Source organism: Aphelocoma coerulescens, chromosome 11, assembly GCF_041296385.1.
Source record: "Aphelocoma coerulescens isolate FSJ_1873_10779 chromosome 11, UR_Acoe_1.0, whole genome shotgun sequence".
Taxonomy (NCBI): domain Eukaryota; kingdom Metazoa; phylum Chordata; class Aves; order Passeriformes; family Corvidae; genus Aphelocoma; species Aphelocoma coerulescens.
In genome coordinates this window covers 9,448,949-9,464,888 of record NC_091025.1, presented here as the reverse complement: position 1 = coordinate 9,464,888, position 15,940 = coordinate 9,448,949, and the positions used below count along the sequence as shown (strand labels likewise).

Sequence of the window (15,940 nt, the reverse complement as noted above, 5' to 3'; positions counted from 1 at the left end):
ATCTTAGGTTTTGTTTGCCATTCATGAAAAATATCTATCAGGTTTGGAGTGGTTGAAGGGCAGCAAGCATGAAAGGTCTTTATGCAATTCCTAAAGCACAACAGCAAACCCATTTAGGAGAGAAGAGAGGGTAACTGGTAACTCCAACATCTCCCAGTGAAGGGGACTGTCACAGCAGTTATCATTCTGCACAGCTGCTCTCTCACAACACCATCTAAACAGGGATCTGCAAAGCACTGCCTGTTCAAAAGGTACTAAAAAAGAAAGGTACTGGAAATCTCATCTCTAGGGTTTCAGTGTTCCACTGTTGATTTGGGGAACTAACGATGGAGTGTTTTTAATATGAAAATTCAAAAAAACACCCTATGGTTTATGTGGGTAAAAAATAAAAATTAATTACAAACCACAAAATCTTATTTTTCCTGGGTACACTGAACAATAGAGAAAACCATTCAAGTGGGGGTGGGGATGGCAGTGGTTTTGAGCATTCAGGAAAAAATGCAAGTCCTCTTACACAAAGAGTTTGCAGAGTTCAATTTTCAGTGCCACAGTCTGCTGAAGAGCAACCATTTTCCCCCGTATACTTCACAAATTTTGTATCTAAAGTAACTATGAAACTGAATATTTCTGAAATAAAAAAACAATACATAGGAATGAGAAGAATTTCTGAAGAGAGATGCTGTGCTTGCTAAATAGAATTCAAAAGTTACTCTAATTCTGTAATAGCTCTTCTGAAGGATTTCTGACTCAATGTGAGTTACAAACTCAAGGGCTCCAAGAGCCAGGGGGTGTCTGTTTCTTTACTAGCTCCATAATTACTCCTCAAAGTTATGTGATTTTACAGTGACATCAACACAGATATTGCATGTTCCCCCTTACTATGCCTTGTTTAAAGGGATGAAAACTGAGGTGCTGGCATAAGAAACACTGTTCCTTGGCTCTTCCTTCTGATTTCAAATCCTATTTCCTGCTCTGTATCTAGAGACTAAACCTTCATTTATGCTCAATGATAGACATGCAATGAACAAACTGCAACTGTATCCAGCAACCCCTCCTTTCCCCCACTTTGGTTTATCCTAATTGTCTCAAAAAATTCTAGAGTCTATAACTTATAATCAGTTGTGACTACAGTTCATGAGACCAGCAACATGAGCAGAGCTGTGCTGGTAACTGCATTCCTGCTTGCCCAGCTTCCCAACGGAGCTGTGCTCAGCTGTGTTCTGGAGCTGCCCAGCTCAAAGCTGGTTTAGTTCAGCCCACAATGCTCTTTGACTGATTTTTCTGTTCGTGGCTTCCCAGAGTAACCCCAAGAGCAGACTGCCAGCAGTGCTGTCCTTTGCCACCAGCTCGTCCCAGCCTGCCAGCAATGTGGGCTGATGCTGCCTCCTCAGCACGTTTGCAACCTGCTTTTCCTGTTCAAAATAGGTCAGAAAATCATCCCATCTCCTAAACCATTACAAGGGTCATTAGCCTGGTCATTACAAACCTTCTGGAAGCTACAATATCCAGCACTGAACTTGCTCTGTAGCTGGAAGATCTTCAGGCCCACTCCAGCAGTGAGCTCCTACCCTGCAGTTGCACTGTGCTGTTTTTCCAGATGAGCTGTGTCTGACAAGGAACCACTGGTGGAACCTGGTGCCAGTGAACAGAATAGAAAAAAATAACAAACAATCCACAAATCCAAAATATTGCCATCACTGCATGCACAATTTCCCCTGTTGTTAGCACACTCTCTGTGGTGTATCATCAGGGTCTAGGTCTATGGCCATACAATTTTCTTTCTTCCCCAAATCATCTCCAAAACTGTCCCCATAACCTGAAAATTTGGAATCCTTTCTTTTCTGGGGGCTTACTTCTTACAAGGTAAGATCAAATCACTTTAAAAAAAACCACTGACATGCTGTTATCAGTCACCAATATCTTTTAGCTGAGCAAAAAGATTAATTTTAAAGACAAACAGAAGTCACATTTCATTGAAAATATGGAAGCTGCCATCCTTATAAGCCTTCTCCTCACAAGCAAGAGAAATGGTCTATTACTGTCATGAGAACTACCAGGTGTAACTCTAACTCTAGTTTAAGATGTAGCTCCTTATGGCCTGCAGATCATCATCCAACCTGTACCCCAGATCCCACCAAGAATGTGATGTACTTGACTTTTGATAAAACATTTTAGAACAATTTAAAAGGTAAATACCACACACACACACAGCACTGTAAGCAATCTGAAAGTTTATATTCCCAGGCATAGATTTCTTGTCAGTAAAACTAAACAAAATTGATTGTTTTTCTAAATTTTTGCATTGCTTTTCAAAAAAACAAAACCAAAGCAAAATAACCAACCAACCCCACCCCAAAACAAACAAACAAACAAACAGAAGTAATGACCTTTTCAAGAACATTTTAATTTAATGCTATTACTACAATTATTATGCAGTGTAGCTTGTGTGGATTTTCACAGTAAAGTTCACAATTGCACAAGGACTGCATTGCATCAAACAAGAGAAGGACACACTGAATCCAGTGGGAATGAGTCCCATATTTTCAGGGCATGTTTAACTAAGAATTCCTTGGACTAAGTGGTACTGACCAATGTTATGCTCCAGATAAGGCTCAGACTGTCCTTTCCTCACTTAACCTCTCATGCGCTGATCAGAGATGAGGAAGGAGCTGTTCCTTGCCAGCCTTTGCACCAGGCAGTTCCACCACATCTTTGCATTTCTCCCACAGCACAATTTTGTGTGCCTGCCATCCCTACTGAAAGCAGCCCCAGAGAGATCCCCAACACTGAATTAGTTCAGAAAACAGCAGGAAAAGACCTTGCTCTTCCTGACAAACCCACAAGGTTTTATTCAATGCAGCAAAGATAGCTAAATTCTAATGCTATTCCACTGCACACAATAGAGATTTTTCCAACAATCACCCATCATTTCCATCAGTTTTTTGGAGCTTGTTGCAGAAAATTCCTGTAAGACTCCTCCTCCCCCAAATACTTCATTTTTCCTCTCTTCAGTTATTCTGTTATTTCCTTCCACTTCTCACCTGTTCTTGTTGATAGTAGTAAGAAGAAATATAACAATATTTCTCTCTTGCATACTTTTAAGTATTTTAAATGTACCCAGAGTAAAGATTTTGAATATTTTTCACACAAATACAAATTTTTAAAGTCACATTTGCATGAAATTCAAGCATCTTAAGTTATTTTAGAAGGGAATATACACACACAAGTGATCCGTGACAAGTAGCACATTAACTTTTCCCCTACCTCCAGCAAGCAGAAGATAAAGTGCTGATAACAGGGAATGATGAAATAGCAACCAAAAAAAAACCTTTCAGAAGTTACAATGTTGTAACAGCCAAGCTGGAAAGGTAGGGATCAGTACAGGAGAATGGTATAAACCAGAACAATTGCACGTTCATCAGATCTATTGTAAAAGCTGCTTTCCCAAATGAAAAGCAACACAACATGTTCTTCTTATTTTCACCTATTGTTCAACAAGAGAAAAATGTCCTGGAAGGTCTAGGAGCAGTAGAAGGCCCAGTTTAATGTTCCCAGATTTCAAAGCAACAGAAATTTACAAAGACAACTCCTGTGTTTGAGGGTTAAGGGTTGTGGGTGAGAGTGTTTGTTTGTTCCTTTTTTTAAACAGTGGAACTATTGATATGCAACTCCCCATGCTTCCCCAGTTTCTCTTGAAAAAACTAGGCAGTTCCAAAATGTGGCAAGTGCTAAAGCAACTCAAGATCCCATGCTAAGCATTAAAAACCTCTCCCCATTTTTACACTTCTTTCTATACTATCTGCACACTCTAGTGTGAGTGAATATCTCGTGGAATCCTCTACAAGGACAATTCTCAAAGGCTCTCAGTTTATGGTGCTAAACACAACCAAAGGAAATTACCTGAGAGACGAGGATTAAAACCAACAAGAACAACAAATTTACTCTCTGCCAACAGTAGTTTACAATCCTCAGCAGTGAGGAGCTGAACAAAGCTTGAGAAAGTTCCCACCTCCTTGAGAGCAGCCCTGCCAATACCGAGGCCATTTTACCACACACGGGAACCAGGAGCCAACCACAGGGCCAAGGGCAACTAAATCAATCAGCAGGGCAAAGCCACAGCCCTCGGCTCTGCCAGCTGGGAGCAGGGAGCCATCACAACCAAAGGCCGGTCCAGCTGAGGCTGCAATCATGTTTGTTGCTACAAAATTTAATCGGTTGTAAAGCCTTGACATTATGCTGCTGGGATATGTTATCTTTCTTAAAGCCAGAAGACTAAAGAGTCATTTTTATTTCACTTTTGGCCTAACACAGTATGTTCACATTGGGGTGACACTTAAAGCACTCCTTTTGTCCAATCATTGCCACTGAATCTCTAGCAAACATTTTATCGATTTCTTTTTGTACAGCAGTTTGTAAAAGTTAATTTTTTCCAACTAAACGCAGCCAGATACAACCGTGATTTTCACAATTTGAAATCAATTTGTACATTTCAAAGCAACTATCTTGAATATCAATGAACACGTAGAAAACATTCAGAATAGAAAAACAAGAACAAATTTGAACAAAAGAAAATAAAACCAAACGAAAAAAAAAAAACAACACAACAAACTTAACAATTTTATGAGCGGCAAAGTGACCTCCGATTTTAAGGCTAACAGGCAGCAGAGCGTTCCCTGAATGCACTGAGGCTCCTGCTGCAGTTGGTAACACGGAATTCCCGGCTCCAAAGCAGCTGCGTTTCAAGCCCCTTCCTTGCGAACCCCGATGGAAAGGGGACATCTACTGGCAGCAAAAGATATTCTCTCAAAGACGCAGCTAACATTAAATCGATAAAATTAGAGCAGGACCTTAGTAATGTTTACAGAAGGGAAGGCATTTTATTTAAACTCTACTTTTTATTATCAGCAAGCACCCAGAAAGCAACAAACAATAGCTATTTTTAAAAAAATAATGTATTTAGAGTAAAATAATTATAATAACACAGCAATAAAAGAAATGGCAATTAGCAAGTCTAAATAAACATATTGTCATCTTTATTTGAATATTTGCATTTCAACTGCATATCCAGCTAAAAAGTACAGTACCTCTCACCTGATTATATAAAAAGAAAAAAGGGGCAAAAAGTCAGGTCTCTCATTTAGTTTGGATTTTCTTTTTAAAAAACTTTATAACAAGTAGATCTAAAAAGGTGACATTTTAAATTGACTACAGGCAAACCTGCAGACTACAGACATATCAGGAATTTTCTGCTTTAGAATATTTCAAGTTATCCATAGATTCAATCAGCTTTTAGAAGATACTTTTAGTGGTAGACTCAAAATACATTTTAACAGATTTTGTCAAATACAGTTCTGTATAAGGCAGGACACAACAGGTTAAACTGCCAGCCTTGCAGTTCATTTAAAGTGACTGAAATAGAACAAATACTTTTTCAAAATGAAGGTGCTGAAAAGCCTTTTTTTCTTCTAAAAAATGAGGAATTGAATTTCACTAATAAAATAGTTGTTGAAAATAACTTAGTTTACATAAACAAACAAAACTTATAAGCCTGTTTTGGGCAAGTCTGCTCTGCAAATGAAGAAATCCCAACAAGAAACACCTGATCTGGATGCACAGCTGCAACTTTTGAAATAGAGCATGGCCATTTCAAACTCTTCAGTCTCATTTCCAAAAAAAAAAAATAATAAGAATAAGCTATCTTCTCTCTAAGCTGGTCAGAAACATCCCATGGGATGGGCCAACACAGAAATCATTTCTAGGTAAAATTATCAGTATCAAGAGAATGGAATGAATGGAGTAATTTCATTTAGAAATTACTAAATGAATCATCTCCAAACCAGCACTATCAGAAGTGTGAAACTAGGAGAAGGAATACAAACAACAGTAATTCTGTTCCTCAGTTATACAACATGGCAACACAAATGCAGGTGAGGGAGCTTGCTGATTGCAAGCACAGAAAAAGCTTCTTTTTGAGAATCAAGTTTTGTGGCTGAGTGTGAGAACCCTTTCTTTAACAACAGGAAAAGACAAATCAAGTTCTTTACCAAACTTCCCTTCTTCTTTGGTGAAACAGTTAAAGCTTTATGCTTTTTAAATTTTTCTGTTAAGCTACATGTATGTAAAGACAGCAATTCCTCTGATAAGGCCTTGCAACACAGCACAATCTAAAACTTCAATCACAAGAAGTAAACGCATTCATCAAAGATTAAAAAACACTTAGGCCTTACCCCAGGTTCCTAGCCCTTTCCAGTGGTTGAAGCCGTCATCCAAACACGTGTGCTGCAAGTATTTATTTTCCATTTGTGAAGGAGAGCTCTTGGACTTGAAGCCAGCCCATCAGGCATAAAGCGTCTGCAGCATAATTACAGGTGAGCAACGCCAAAGGGACGCTGCTCGTGGCTGCTTCAGAGGTGAAGCTGAGGGGTCACTGTGAGCCCGGCTGAACTGCCAAGCGTTCCCTGCCTCACCCGAGGGCTGGGCAGAGCCTCCCGGAGCTGAGGCACGAACCCTGCGGGCTGCCCCGGCCTGGGAGGGGCGGCTCAGAGCCGGCCAGGGCCAGAAAACTTTAAAGGCCACGTCCGGCCCCGCCCGACCCCTGTGGCCCTGCAGCCGAAGCCCCGGGGGAACCGGACGGCTCCGGCACGGCCGTTCCGCTTTTACCGAGCAAAAGGGTGAAACAAGAGGCGGCTGGCGGAGTTTCAGCCCCCGCTGGCCGCGGGTGCCCGGCCGGGACCGTGCCCTCGCCGTCCCCTCACGGGATCAGTCCCCCCCGGTCAGAGCGTGGCGCCGACAGTGCCGAGGTCGTGGGTTCGATCCCCGGGTGCGCCATTCACGAAAGGGTTGGGTTTGATGCTCCTTGTGGGTCCTTCCCGACCCGGAATATTCTGTGATCCTGATGGATTCCTGCCTCATCCACCGCCCTATGCCAGCAGCACTTTGTTTTTTACCGTTCCTCTCTTTTTTCCCCTCTTTTATTCTTTTAGACAAGAGCGCAGTTTTCAATACAAGCAAGAAAGTTCAGAGGAAGAGCAGCCCCAGGTCTGGCCTCTTGTCAGGCCCCCACCCGAAGGACTCTGGTCCACCCAAAATGCTGTCACTGCCCTTGCAGTCATTTTACACAGATAACTGCTAAAAATGACACACTGCGCCCATGTGCCACGTGTTAGGTTTCACACACAAGAACACACAGCCTGAAACAGCCCCAAGTTCACTTTCTAGAACTGGTTTCCACCATCTCATGCTAAACAGGGAATAAAACAGCAGTGGGTGATAGACAGCTAGGTCCATATTCTGCACATGGCAGAGCCTCTTTGCAGTTTTGCCATGTGGGCGTGGGACTGCACTTGAACTGCGATCATTATCAACCAAGCCATAAAGGTGTTAAACTAGTAGGGGGAGTGTTTACATCTAAATCATGTCTGATGTGACTGAGGTTCTCCATTCCAGCTCTGCCTCAGCTTGCCAAGGAAGCAGAAAACCACAAGTTCCATATCAGTTTTTTAAGAGGAAAAATAGGAATCTTTCAAGATCCTGCAAAGCCTAACCAACTGGACCATGGCAGACTGTGTGTAATAAATGGACTACATAGCTACCAAATATTCCTCCAAGGCACAATGACAATGTTAATTACCATTGTGCAGTCCTTTCTACTATTCAAATTACTTTAAAATTATGATTTTTGGTAGACTTCTCCAAGACAAATCTTGAAAATAGATTAATGCAAACATTCCCACTTCAAAATTAAAAATCTTTCCCTCCAGTCCCACCCAATTGTTCTGGAACCTAATTTGGGAGGTTTTGATGATGAAATGGCATCTGGCATGAGATACTTCTGACTAGAGAGAAACAAATCTTATCTTGATGTGATTTCCTCCCCTTTCTCCATTTTCACTACAAAAAGGCTGACTGGCTCTATCCTGACTTAAACATAGCATTTTGGGTTGCACAGAAATGCAAGTGACCCATTAGGTCAATTAAACGCAAACACGAACACAATTTCAAGTTCAATACTTTGTTTCCTCTGGCAACAGAAAGAGAACACTAAGCATGCATGTAAACAGTTACATCATGTTGCCTAAAAAGTGTTGCATTACAAGAAAAACAAGCATCATACAGATTTCTGTCTTACCAGGACAAGCAAAAAGGCAAAAAAAAAACCCCAAAACAAAACCAAAAAACCACCAGGAAAGTCACACCACTGGCACAAAGTACAAATGCTATCTAAATCTAGGAGAAGGGAAACGTGTAAGGCTTTTTATCAAAGACTGATGCTCTGGGAAAATACATTAAACCAAAGCATAAGTTACTTTCAGAGGGCAATGCACATCGTAAGCATCTCTTTTATTTATTGTAATATAAAGAAGCATACATCATTCAGTTCTTTAAAGTACAACTCAAATTGTACACTAACAAAAAAGATCAATTCAGACATCCATGAACGTGTCAACAACAGAATTCATTACATTTTGCTCTGCTGGTATTGCACTTGGAATGGTTTAGAAGTAAGGCACAGTAAAAACAAAGTTATTTAGTGCTTCTACAGCAGATGTCTTTTTTTAAACACATGCTACATGACGTAAAAGTACTTCTAGCTTATGTATATACACACAGGGAAAAAGAAAAAAAGCATGCACTAGAGAATTCAGATTTCAACATATCTTGTTGTTTCATAATATACAAATAAAGTAGTTTAAAGATGTAAACAAATTGCATGCACATAAACTAGAGCAAAATCTTTAATACAGTATCTGAAAGCTATTATGCTTAAATAAAAAAATATAACTTATTAGTACTCAGGTTTATGTGCCATTTTTGTCCTGTAGAGATTAAAAATTCAGGGCTGGGGGCAGGGATTTATGGGTGGGCAGAGAGGATTTTTCTGGTTTTGCTGTCGGTTTTATTTTTTTGCTTTACATGTTGGCAGCAGTACACTGGTAAGAAGGTCAAATATGGCTTTTGCAAAACAATGTCTCATGAAAACATGAACAAGCACAATTGCATTCGGGATCCAGCATCCTGATATTTTCCAGTCAAGAACAAAACGAAACAAAAATCAATATGATCTATGCTTTGAACTGGGTAAGCCATGCATTCCAAAAGACTTTCCTAAAGACATTTAAACTCTACAAGAATGAGACACTTTGTCAAGTGTAAACTCTTAAAAACTAAACAGAGAAGAATCTGAATGACTCAAGCATCGCTTTCCACTTCAAATGCTACTGAGTAAGTTTCGCCCATGGCTGTGGTAGCTGAAGTGCTATTGGACTGTCTTCAGAATTAACTACATGCCAGGAGCGGGTTTGCTTCTTTTTACACAGGTACATTAGAAATTAAGTAAATTAACTGCATCATTTTTGGTTTCACTTTATCTTTGGCATAGGATACGCCATTTTTCAAATTAAACACAGGACATGCACCACTCTGCATTCCAACATGTTATGCTGAAAAGGCACATTTGTTGCTGCCTGGGTGGCAAGGGAAGACTTCTTATTTTGCAAAAGGCACGGTGTTGAGTGCAACATCCTTTCCTCATCCTCCAGAGAGTGCTGAGTTAGACCAGGTACAATTGTACACAGCGGCTTCCCAGGAGCTGTCCGTTTTTCTCAGCCACTGCTTTCTTAGCTAGATCCAGGCTTGGGAAAGTCACCAACGCCTCACCACTGGGCTGGCCACTAAAGTTGTAAAGCATAAGGATGGAATCTGCTTGGAGCTGCAGTGGTACAAGAAGACAAAAGAAAAAAAAATTATTAAGACCAGAGACAACACCTGGAAATGCAGTTTTTAATGCTGGGGCATTTTTTAGTGCATCTGGTTCACTCCACTCCTGTGTCCTTGGCGAAAATATTCTGGATATTAAGAATGAGAAGGAAACAGTGATTAAAGGAAATTCAGCTTTTAGCTTGGCAAACAGCAGCAGCTCTTATTCTGCTGGTGTGCCGAATACAGTGATGTAGACATAATTCCATGCAAAAATTTTGCTAGAGAAGCAATTGAGATTAAAGGTTGGTAAGATGAGAAAGTTAGGTGTTAATAGGAGGTGAATGGAGCAAGAAATCCAGGTATTAATAATTCTTGTACTATGTGGACTACTGGCCAAGTGACAAAGGCTATTAAGGCACGTCAGTACTCACACACAAAGTTAAAAAAACCCCCAACACACATGCAAAAAATAAAAGAGCTGTATGAGTTTTGTGTTGGGAGAATGAGCTGAACTTAAGACAGGTATACAGTGCTAAGAAGATTTTCCAGAAAAATTAAATAAAACTTGGTGCAATCCAACTGAATTAAATAAATATTTATTGTAATTTTAACAAGGCTAAGAAAAAGCAGGTTAGTAGATGAGATTATTTAGTCATTGCAGTTGATTTACTTTGGAGGGCATTTGCATTCATGAAGTCTTAAAAGGCAGTTCCAAATTGCTGAGTTCAAAGCAGACATCCCTGTCAGCCCTATTGTACCCCATCCATTTTCCATAAGATGCAGGAAATTCTTCCAAGCTAAGTTTGGAACTCCTGTCTGTTGGATAGAAATGAATCTCAGTGAAGTTTCAAAACCAGAGACTGAAGGATCAAAAGCTCAGCATACAAGGTTAGTTTTTTTGAGAAAACAGCGTCAGACAAAGCTATGCTGGAAAACCAACCAGTTTTATGAATATTAACCCAATTCAAGTTATGTTCATGTGACATATGTCCTCTTGAGTTTATAAGAGGTTAAAATATTTAAGCATTTAATTTCTGTAGAATTTTTGTGTGTCTGGTATACTACAAGAAATAGCAGACTTCCCATTTATTACCAATAGCATTTCATTCATATATCATATCATATATCAGCTTGACATTCAAACATATGAAAATAAAGCAAGTACATGCCAGAGCTTCACTCACCCAAACACTGAGAAGGCAGTAACAATAGTCTTAAAATATAAGCAACAGCACACTTTGGAAACCAAAAGCATGCGTAAGGCAGTTAGTACAAACTTTCTATCATTTCTTCTCAGAGAACTAAAGTTAGTCAAGAAATAACATGCAGAAAGATACCCAGAAACAGAAAAAAACCCAACGTTTAAAGCCCGCTTCAAGTTTGGAAGCAATCTTGGTTTATTTCACAGTAACACTCTCTCAAAGAGAAAGCTGTACCTAACTTGGGTTGAGCTGCAAATCTGAGTTAAAAGATGCTCTGCTCTAAACCAGCTCTTTGCTGGTTAATCCATATGGGAACTTATTTACCATCAGTCCAGCTCAGAGTCAGCTAAAAACACACATGGAGCACAGTTAGACTTCTGAGCACAGAGGAGAGTTTTAAAGCATAGTTTGAATAGCAGCACTGGTGTAATACCAATGTAGGGATCTGGAAATTAATGTTATAAAAGTTGCATAGAAAGTTAGCAGAGAAGTCTACACATTCTTCAAGCAACATGATTAAAAGAGTTAAATGAACCCCTTCAGTTTCACTTTAAGACATACTGGGTTTAAGTTCTTATTTATAGATATTTCAAGAGCGAAATAGATTTTATGTATGCACATATGTGTTTTAAAATTAGATTCAGATTGATACAAATCTTTTTTCTGGATTTTTTTTTTTTTCCTAAAAGAGTGGTACCTGTATAATACTACTTTGTACCACTTAGAATTCAGATTGAGCTACTCCATGAATTACCCAAAGACTGTTTCCATGTCAAACCTATTGTTGATCTGGTTTTCCACTTAATCACCAGACCATGCAGTCTGTCTGCTCCCAACAGATCCAACATGAGAAAACAACTCATTTGAAAACAACTGACTTGATGGTACATTTGTCTGTGAAAGTAATTCTCTCAAGGAACAGTATTTGATTGCCATCTTTAAACTGAAAGATTGTTCTGTTTTTTTCCTTAAGGAAAAAAAAAATGTACTAACTAAGCAGTAGCATTCTGAATGGAATACAGTAGTACTGTGGCATCATTTACTCCACATAGTCCATAACAAAATTTCTCTAAGAATTATCTGTTAGTGCCAGAAAGGCAGGCAAGTTTACTGTTAGCAAATCTAGTTAGTTGGTTTAGAAAGTGACTATACCCAAAAAACTCATCTGAAAAAAATAATGTAATAGCTCACATTGCATTAGGGAGATCAAGAGAGATATTAATCTCTATCCAGTCATATGGTACAGAAAAGACAAAGCCAGCGGTCTGGGGGTTTTTGCACACACATTTGTGTGTGCTTTCTAGCAATATCAGGGGGAAAAATCATCTTCTACCACTCTACTAAAAGAAAAATATTGGGCTGAAAGGTTCACATGAGAAACAAGCACTAACAAAGTCTTCTGGAAGTTTAACACACCATCTGAGCAGAACCAGGCAATCACACTACCTCCACCACTGCTGCCCCATCAGCTACGGATCACAGCTGGCCCATTTCCTTAGGTTAGTTGATTTTTGAAGCAGAAAGACTAACACCAGGATCCCAATGCAAGCTACTAAGGGGGGAAAAGCCACAAGCAGAGATCTCTGTATCACCAAGCCCTTTTTTCCCTTCCCATTCACCTCTGGAGACCGAGGATCTCCAGTCACATCTTACCTTCTTCAGAAGTTACAAAGAGTTACAAACAGACCCACTCTTTCGGTGCTTGTAACACACTCCTGGCTTGATCGCTCAGCTGAATTAGGCCATTGTAGTCATCTGGTGCATACTACAGTACAAGTGTGACATGGGACAATCAGCAAGAGAAGGAACAGTCTGGCACAGCAAGCCACACAGACCATCATTTGCAACCACAATTAAGAGCATCAGCTATAATAACTGGCAGGAGACACTGAATTGGACAGAAACTATTTTTATGCAAGATAAAATATACATCAACTGTATTACTGGTTGTAGAAATAAAGTAAATGCTTGTGGGGAATATTCTAAACTGTGTATTTGAACTGTTCCTTATCAAGGAAGGGAAATAGACCATGAAGTGCTCCTTTGTCCCTTCTACTCATGAGATGGCAGCACCAGGTAACCAAACTTTTAAGTTTTCATAAGCACAATCATGTACCCAGTAATGGCTCTCACTGGGACAGATGAGCCTCTTCCAGCCTGCACACTGAAATGGGGAATTAGAATAATTGTATGGATCTCATTCAGATGTTTTATGCACTCATGGAAATAAGCTGCAGCTTCTCTAGGGCAGAGTGACAAACACTTGAGCTGCAGATAATACTTGTACTGCATAGACTACACCGATGTAATAAAAGAAAATCAATGCCCCAGCATGAATGCATTGACAAGGTAAAGTAGCATTTTTGCTAGTACAGTATATTTCTACATTGGAAAAAGAAATAAACTACACAGTGTAACTGCATCATGATAGATTTGTAGAAGTAGTATATTAAAATAAAAATAGTGACTGTACATAACAGGCACACCAACAAATTAGAACAAAAACCTCACATGCGAATCAGATCTAAGAATTATTTGAGATCCTGAATCTGAACAGTAATCACTCATACTTTTGGCTTGGTACAAATATGACATATATAGTCAGAAAATACATCTTGGGGAATACGAAACATTGTTCTTAGCACATAACCTTTCCAAAGCACATATCCTGGAAAGGGACCAAGCATTCTTACACATGCTGCAAACACTACTTGAGTGGCTCCTATAATCCAGAAGACAAGAGTGTTTATCATAACCTGAGTTGTAGAATATCTTTTCAGTGGCAAGAAGAGTTTCCTGTCTCCCCCCAGATGGACTAACACAACTGGTTTTGCACTAACACTTTAGATGATTGCCAAATGCACACAATGTAGATGTCCTATGCTGCCTTTCCTTCGATATTTCTATCATACAAAAAGTCTCCTGCCAGCTTAGGGAGAAAAGGGTATTATATTTGGGCATACAGGACACGTATCCATCCAAAGGGAAATTGAAAAGAAAAATACCAACCATCACAGTATACACCTTCCACAGAAAACAATAACCAAGAGCCCAGAGAACATAAAAGAAAAGAACCCCCCAGAATTTTACTACTGAATTCTAGCCACCTTCACATCTAAACCCATGCCATTAAGTAAAAGACAAATATAAGAAGTATTTTCTAGATAGTCTCTGCCAGGGCAACCAGACCGTGCAAATATTAGATTTATCAGTTCCCAGACCTGCCCTTGAAACAAACCTACAAAATGTAAGTTTACTCTTTGGAAGGAATGTCTCAAGATAGTACATACTTTAGATTATCAGTAGATGTACAGTAGGCAAAGTTCTACAGTCTTACTCTTGCAAGGGACAGTATTTAAAAGGTTACACTTGAAGTGCAATAAACAATGTGGAAAACATGAAAGTTGTAAAAATATCCTGCACAGAAATGTCAAAGTTGTCAGAGCTAAAGAAAGTGAAAAAGAAAGAAGAAAATAAATTCATCAAAAGACCTAGAAATAAAAGTAGATTCTAATCACAAGGATAAGTAAGAGACTGCATTCAATTAAAACAAGCTGTAGAACAGTAAATTCTTCAAATGAAATGAAAACTACCCTAACTTGCCTAAGTACATGATTGTGAATCCTTCTGATTCTGTCTGCATTTCAGAACCCATAAGAACAAAACACAAACATCCAATCACACAGGACCAAACCAAGGGTAAACTGGTTAATAAAGACATAGTATACTATACTTCCTCCTTGAATTTTCTTTTTCTTCAAGCTATTTTATTTCTTTCTTCTTCTCTTACTAAGAGAAATATGGGACTGTCTTCCCCTCACTGACTGTGCACAGATTTAACCAGGTCACTAACCAGAAAGTCATTGATTTCCATTTCATTTTTGCAGTTCCTACAGTGAACATTCAAAGCTCAGTCTAAAAACAGCACATACAAAGCAATCTAGAGAAAATAACCCACTGCTAAAAAAAACCCCCTACATTAAAACTGTAAAGTATATTTAGACACACTCCAACCAGGAAAAAACAGGAGCAAAGAACAGAAAAGGGAAATATCATAGGCAAAATGGTCACTTCAGGACGGCAGCTACAATTCTAGCCCAAACTACCCATAAACTTTACAGCAGAATGGTCCCCAAAGGGAACTCTGAGACTCTGGAAAAAAGCCTAGCTGGACTAAATCTGGAACACAGAATCAGATTTAATGGTAGGTAACTGCAACCTTTAGCACAAGATCAGGAGAAATACCCTAAACTGGCTTTGTCCCTAAAAGTGTATCAATTGTACCATAAGACTGCCAATACAAACACCCACAGCACCTGAATGTTCTGTGGAAGAGATACCACCTCAATGTTCTGTGTATCAGAGACTGAAACAAATAATGCCTGTTCCCAAAAATACAGAGGGTTCAATTTTAGTCTCTTGCTCCAAGTGTGGGAGGCAACAGACAGAAACTGTAACCACTAATATATTGTTCCCAGTCTCACAGATGCTTTCTCCACAGGGGCAACATTTCCAGGTGGGAGATAAATTTAGGAATAAAGCAAAACAAGAAGCATGCTCTATTCTGAGAGTGTGGGGGTGAGCATGTAACAGTGTCTGTATTGCCACATGACTTCCAATACCAGTATGTGGGAATTCTTCCTCTACCACATCCCCTTTCCCTTCCCTATTGAGAAGGTGCAATACCTAGGATTGGCAAACAGATGATGGGGTATCCCCCTCTCAGACTACAAAGAATCAGATTTCAAAAGGAACCCAAAGGAAATAGAGAATACTTCTTTGTTTAAGCATGCATTTCAGAGAAAAAAAATCCTCTAATCCCTTAAAAGTCAGTAACAATGAAGTCTGCTGTCCTGATACAAGAGAGAAATGTCGTTAATGCCCTTGGAATTTAGCCATCCATCCACTTCCCTTTACTTTCTTATTACTGTTTTAAGCACAAGTCACCCTCCTCCCCTCCAACAGCGAGCCTTAAATTCTGGGTCTCTGAAGCCTTGGAGGATTAATACACTGCATAGACTCTTTATAGCTACAGACAG

At 39.5% G+C, this 15,940-nt stretch overlaps 1 protein-coding gene and 1 long non-coding RNA gene across 7 annotated transcripts in view; both read right to left on the bottom strand.

The window, feature by feature from the left end:
* LOC138116911 (uncharacterized) overlaps positions 1 to 6,633 on the bottom strand; it is a 36,110-nt gene extending 29,477 nt beyond the window's left edge. The window contains exon 1 of the long non-coding RNA XR_011154396.1: positions 6,228 to 6,633. This is a non-coding gene — a long non-coding RNA (uncharacterized lncRNA). The remainder of the gene's footprint in view (positions 1 to 6,227) is intronic.
* A 1,362-nt stretch (positions 6,634 to 7,995) lies between these two features.
* The window catches only part of ESRP2 (epithelial splicing regulatory protein 2), a 43,825-nt gene continuing 35,880 nt past the window's right edge, over positions 7,996 to 15,940 (bottom strand). For 4 of the 6 annotated variants that reach the window (XM_069027353.1, XM_069027355.1, XM_069027352.1 and 1 more), the window contains exon 16: positions 7,996 to 9,709. In XM_069027353.1, coding sequence (XP_068883454.1) covers positions 9,551 to 9,709 — 159 coding nt within the window. In that variant the 3' untranslated portion in view covers positions 7,996 to 9,550. Of the gene's footprint in view, positions 9,710 to 12,554; positions 12,667 to 15,940 lie in introns of all 6 variants that reach the window. The other 2 variants (XM_069027357.1, XM_069027356.1) reach the window with 1 other exon arrangement.